The sequence below is a fragment of the Gracilinanus agilis genome, chromosome 2 (assembly GCF_016433145.1).
Source record: "Gracilinanus agilis isolate LMUSP501 chromosome 2, AgileGrace, whole genome shotgun sequence".
Lineage (NCBI taxonomy): Eukaryota > Metazoa > Chordata > Mammalia > Didelphimorphia > Didelphidae > Gracilinanus > Gracilinanus agilis.
In genome coordinates, this window is record NC_058131.1 from 670,482,069 (window position 1) to 670,488,068 (window position 6,000).

General features: G+C 41.6%; 1 protein-coding gene across 1 annotated transcript in view; it reads right to left on the minus strand.

Moving 5' to 3' along the window:
• Nucleotides 1-5,795, minus strand: part of ADK (adenosine kinase) — a 599,089-nt gene extending 593,294 nt beyond the window's left edge. The window contains exon 1 of the mRNA XM_044659050.1: nt 5,676-5,795. Coding sequence (XP_044514985.1) covers nt 5,676-5,689 — 14 coding nt within the window. The 5' untranslated portion in view covers nt 5,690-5,795. The remainder of the gene's footprint in view (nt 1-5,675) is intronic.
• Between the last annotated feature and the right edge of the window lie 205 nt (nt 5,796-6,000).

The following is a 6,000-nucleotide window of genomic DNA, read 5'->3' on the forward strand; positions in this document are numbered from 1 at the left end:
TTCAGGTATTTTGTGCACAGCTGTTTCTCTCATTGGCTGACTTTGCCCTGCTAAACAGACCAACTAGATAATAATAGCATCAAATCTGTAAACAGTTGTTTGCTAGTGTTCCTAATGACAGTGACAGAATATAGTGCAAGTTAAGGGCAAGGATGGGACAGTCATTCTTGAAGAGTAATTAAGTTTGTAATTTTTTACTTTCCTCCCGTGACTATCAGTTGAAGTAGGGGATGTGTATACATACATACATACATACATACATACATACACACACACACATGTGTTTGTGTAGATATAAACATATGTATAAAAGTATATATGTGTATATGTAAAGTTAAATTGACAAAAATTCTATGGGAGTCTTTTTTTTTAAGAATGTTGGTTTTGGACTCCAATTTGACTAAAATCTCCATTTGTCCTTAAACGAGTCACTTATAACTTCTTGATGCCTCACCAATCTAATTTGTAAAACAAGGGAGTTGAACTAGATAACCTCTGAAATGTAAATCTATGATACTATGGACTATGATCCTATTTTTTATTAAGTCAATATTTAGAAATTCACAGTAATTGATCATTTAAAATTCATAATTCAAAATGATAGTATATAATCAAAAACATCAGAAAAAGTGAATGTGGGCTAGTTACTTCAACTTGCTTCATCCATAAAGTAGTAGTCCTTGAATTAGAGAATCATAGCAAAAGGATCTTTTCAATCAACAGAAGGATAAGTAAAGAAGGGTTTGCAACCTACCCCCCTTATTGGGATTTGTCTCCAATACAACCTACCAATACTACCTCTACTTAACCCTCTTCACTAGTTGTGGAAACTCTCAATTTTATGCCCTTAGGCAAATCCTCTTCACTGGAGTATTCTCCCCACCCTCCTCCTCAGATCCACATTTTATTTTTTCCCCTGCTTTCCCTGCTCCAGCCCTCTTCTGAATTTGCTTCTTAATCTCAAGGACACCACCATCTAGGCTAGGTATGACTCCATACATTCCATGAGTAGCTAAACTCTGTCATTTCTATTTCCTCAGCATCTCTCAATCTGTCCCCTTCTCTCTAATCACAGAGACACCCTAATTCAGGACCTCTTCATCTACTGACTGAACTATTGACTAACTGGTCTCCCTGCCTCAAGTTTCTCCCTCCTCCAATTCATCCTCCACCCAGCCGCCAAAAAAGATTTCCCTAAAGCTCAGGTAGATCTAACGGTGTATCTCATTCATTAAGCTGAAGAGGCTCCCTAATGTCTTTAAGATTAAATATTAATTTTAACTTTCATATAAATTGTATAATGTACATAGAGATTACACAGTAAACAAGTAAATATGCACCTATTGAGTGCTAGTTCACATTTTTTTATCAAGAAAATGTGATAAAAAAAAGTCTGGTGACCACTATTGTAGAGAAGTGAGAAAATGGGAAGAACATAAATTAATCCATTAATCCAACAAGCATATATTAAGCAGCTGCTATATACTAGATACTGTGCTAGGTGGTAGACAGTTCAAAGACAAAACTAAATAGTCTTTGTCCTCAAAGAGGTCACATTCTATTGAGAAGGAAGCAACATGTACAAGTATAAATAGCATGAATATATACATGAGCTCTAAGGTCATTTTCCAGCTCTGAAGTTCTATCTATAATCCTAGTATCTCTAGAAAATTTAGGTATCTTTCACTGAACCACTATCCTTTAAAATAGGAAGGGAAAAGAACGTATCAATTTAGCAGAACAACAGCTGTACTGGGCTATATATTAATTGTACAAAACACTATGAGGCAGTGAAGAGAAGTATTTTCCCCATTTTACAGAAAAGAAAACTAGGGCTTTGAGGATTTAAGAGACTTGCCTATAAAATAAAATTAGAAATGGTAGAATACAAACTAAAATCCCACAAAGAGATCCTTCTGCTGATATAGTGCTGCCCCAAACTGGAAACCAGAGTAAAGGTCTTAAAAAAAAGAGCTTCACCTCTACCATCTACATTGTTGATATTCACTACATACAAGGTATATATATCATACTTACAAATCATTTTTTAACAATGCTAAGTTGATTTTTAAAAAGGAAGAAAAAATATTCTTTTTAAAAATGTGCTTCTCATATGCAAGAAAATGCTCCAAAAGTCAAACCTTATTGTGAAATGTCTGGCATTTTATGACACAAGAAAGGATTTCCTCAACTTTACCCTTCACTTGGGGGCAAAAGGTACTATAGTGAATTGGAAGATTGGGAGAGGGAGCCATATGTTGCATTCATCTGAACCAATCTTTCTCCAAATACAGTTTCTAAAGAAGTTCATGCCTCCTATACTAAGAAGAAAGGTTAAGAAGCCATCAGTGGATGTGACTTTAAATGTATTGATGGAAAAGACTATCTTTTTTTTTTTAAATTTTTAAACCCTAATATCTTTTATATATATCCTTCTATATTAATTTTATTTGTTACAGGGCTAGGCAATGGGGGTTAAGTGACTTGCCCAGGGTCACACAGCTAGGAAGTGTCTGAGGCCAGATTTGAACCTAGGACCTCCTGTCTCTAGGCCTGGCTCTCAATCCACTGAGCCATCCAGCTACCCCAAAAAACTATCTTTTTAATCTCCTTTGAGGTCTTCACAAAATGAGTTTTTCCAATGCCATGGAAGGAAGTAAAGATTACATGGTGTAAACAACACTGGAAATAGAACCAAGAAAACCAAATTTTCAAATCTCAGTTCTCCTATCTCTAAACCTCAAACTTCAGTTTCTTCATCTATTAAAAAAAAAAAAGATTGAATAAGATGATCTTTGAAAGTCCCAACCAGCTTAAAGTTTATAATCATATAATCCATGGGGCTCTCTGAGAGCTAAAATTCAGACCATCCCTTTAGTGTAATTCTATGTAAAAATAAAATACTTCAAATTTAAAGTATAAAAACTTTGGATATCAAACCTTTCATAATAAGCAGAATAGAAGTTCTTCAAGTCAATGACTTAAGTTCATCAAAGACCTAAGTTCAAATGAGCCTCAGGTACTTTAGGTGTGGGACCCTGGCCCAAGCCACTTAACCCTGTTGGCCTCAGTTTCCTCATCTGTCAAATGAGCTGGAAAAGGAAATGGCAAACCACTCTGGGATCTTTGCCTAGAAAACTCCAACTGGGGTCAAGAAGAGTTGGACACAACTGAAAAATAACAAAATTCTCAAGAGGTGGGCTGTTTCCCAACATGTCCAAAATAAAAAAAAATTCTCTTCCCTCATAAAACTATTCTTTCTCCTAACTCCCTGCCTGTCACCCAGGTTCACTGCTCTGGAGTCACCCTCAATTTCCTACTCTTTGTCACATTCAAGCCTCCAATTTTTTTAGTTGTTCCCACAATATCTCTAGCACTTACCGGTTCTGCCCAATGTTTTCCTCTCTCTCTCTTTGGCCACCACAACAATTTCATGATCATGTCCTCATCACCTGATACCTGAACAGCAGCCCAATTGTTCTTCCTGCTTCCTCTTCCTACATTCTACAATCCATCCTCCACACAGACATCAAATTAATATCCTCAAATACAAACCACATCATTTTCCTGCTCAAGAAGCCTCAGTGGAGGCAGCTAGGTGGCTCAGTGGATAAAGAGAAGGGAAATGGTCTAAAGAAGGGAGGTCCTGGGTTCAAATCTGGTTTAAAACTTCCTAGCTGTATGAGCCTGGACAAGTAAAATCTCAATTGCCTAGCCCTTACTGCTCTTCTGCCTTGGAACCAATTCTAAGACAGAAGGCAAGGATTTAAAAAGACAAGAAGTAACTCCAGTGGCTCCCCATTGCCTCTAAGATAAAAATCAAACACAAAGGATCATGGCTTTAGAGCTGGAATGATCTGTGAGGTCATCTAGACTATTCCCTTTACTTTATAAATGAGAAAAATGAGACTCAGAAATGTTAAGTGATTCATCCAAGATCCTAACTATCAATCACACCAATATTCCCCTAAAACAACATAACAACTCCTCTATTTGATATTCAAATTTTATATTTAAAGTAGGTGCCTAACTTTTCAGATTTATTTCACAATATACCTTCATGAAATCGGCACTCTAGCCAAACTGGCTAACTTGGAATTCTAAGAACTTCCCATTCCATCTCCCACCTCTGTGTATAGACAGGTTTTCCCTCATAACTAAAATGCCTTGCCCCTTAACATCTGGTGCTTTCTCACTATTTAGGGTGCCACATCCCAGTTGGGTTCTTTCCTGATCTTCCCACTGGTTTGTACCCTCCTCCCAAAAATTACTTTGTATGTACTTTGTATCTACTAATCCCTTCACATGCTGCATCCTTGAGGGTAGGAGATGTTTAATTTTTGTCTTTGTATCCTCAGTGTGACAGTACAATGCTTCAGACATAATAGATGTTTAAATGTTATAAATCAAACAGGGTTATTCTCAACTTTTAAATAAGCCCTTAGAAAGCAACAACCCACACAAAAAGCACATTTTATCAGACTGGTAAAAAGCAAAGGCCTTCAACCTGTTTATACAAGGACAGGTGGTTTTGTGACTATAAAAGAGATTCTACCACCATCCCTGCATTCCTAGCCATGCACACACACTCAGGCAGCTTTAAAAGGTACAAAACTGGAGTTGAACTGAATTCCCTATTTAAGAATCAACTTTTAACCTCTAACTACCTATAAATTGAATCCTGTCCTACTGGCTGCTAAATGGCAAGAGATCACACTTGCCTAAATTCCCTCTATTTATTCCTCTCTCCTCTCCCTCCCTCATAAATAGCTGAATTCATAGCTTCAGTGACTGAAGAGGGCTGGGAGTGGGAGGGAGACTCACCTACTGTTAGAGACAGCAGGAGTCAAGCTCAGCTTGGAGTAACATTATTTTAAAACACAGAAGACAAGCCTTATATGTCCCCATTATGTAAACGTATGCTAAGATCATAACCATTCTCTCAATGTTTCTATTTTGTTCTCTGTAGAATGGAATACATATGAAGGGGAAGGGTGAAAACTTAATCCTTCCAGCATCCCAGTGTAAGCAGTGTAAGCAGAAGGCACTCTTTCGTGTATGGCACCAGTAGTATGGGTACCGAGTGTGAAGACCTGAGTTCAAATCCCATTGGTTCTGCGTTTATTCACTAGTCTCTACCCCCTGGGCCAAGTTGCATAACTTCTCTGGGCCTCAGTTTCTCTTCTCCGCAGAACGAGATGGCTGGCTCCATCTTTCTCTGACTTCTAGGGATGACATAGAAAAAATCCTAGTTCTGATTTCTGTGATGCCTGCACGAGCCCGGGCTGGGCCGAGCACACAGGATCGGCTCCCGAACATTCCCCGCTCCATCCATTTTCTGCCTTGCCCACCACCTCCCCTAGCTCCCCGACGTTTGGTTCCAAGACACCCCCGAAAGGGAATGCGACGCCAAGTAGGGATGGACAGGCTGGCGGTCCTGGGTCCCAGACTAAGGGCAGGGACGCCCGCCCCGCACCACCAACTTTGCCCGAGTCTGCCAGGACTGATGGACTGATGGCCCCTCATGAAGTTTGCCCAGCGCTGGAACACGTGGGCGCGGAATCCCGGCGTCCCCCTTGACAGCCCCAGGCCGGCTAGGGTCTGGGGGCGCGATTCCGGCCGCCTTCCTGCCAAGGAGAGCCCCCCGAGAGCGGCCCGACGACCCCGCGACCTACCTGATGGACAGCATGGCTGCCCTCGTCCCCGAGCGCCGCAGCGCCCCACCGCGGCCGGTTCGCCTCTCCCCCAGGCGCTGCCGCGTCCTCAAGCACTCTCCGCCGGCGTTCGTCCCCAGTCCTCCGACGCGCTCACACACACACTGGCGCTCTCACTCGCTCGCACCCGCCCGCCCGCCGCCCGGGCAGCCCCTACGAAGCCCGGCCCCGCGTGCTCATTGGCTGAGGCCACAGGGGGCGGGCCCGCGGCTGTCAGGGAGGGGAAGCGGGGGAAGGGACTAGGGCAACTACCCAGCTCCCCGGAGCCAGAGAGCCCGGGCTCGCC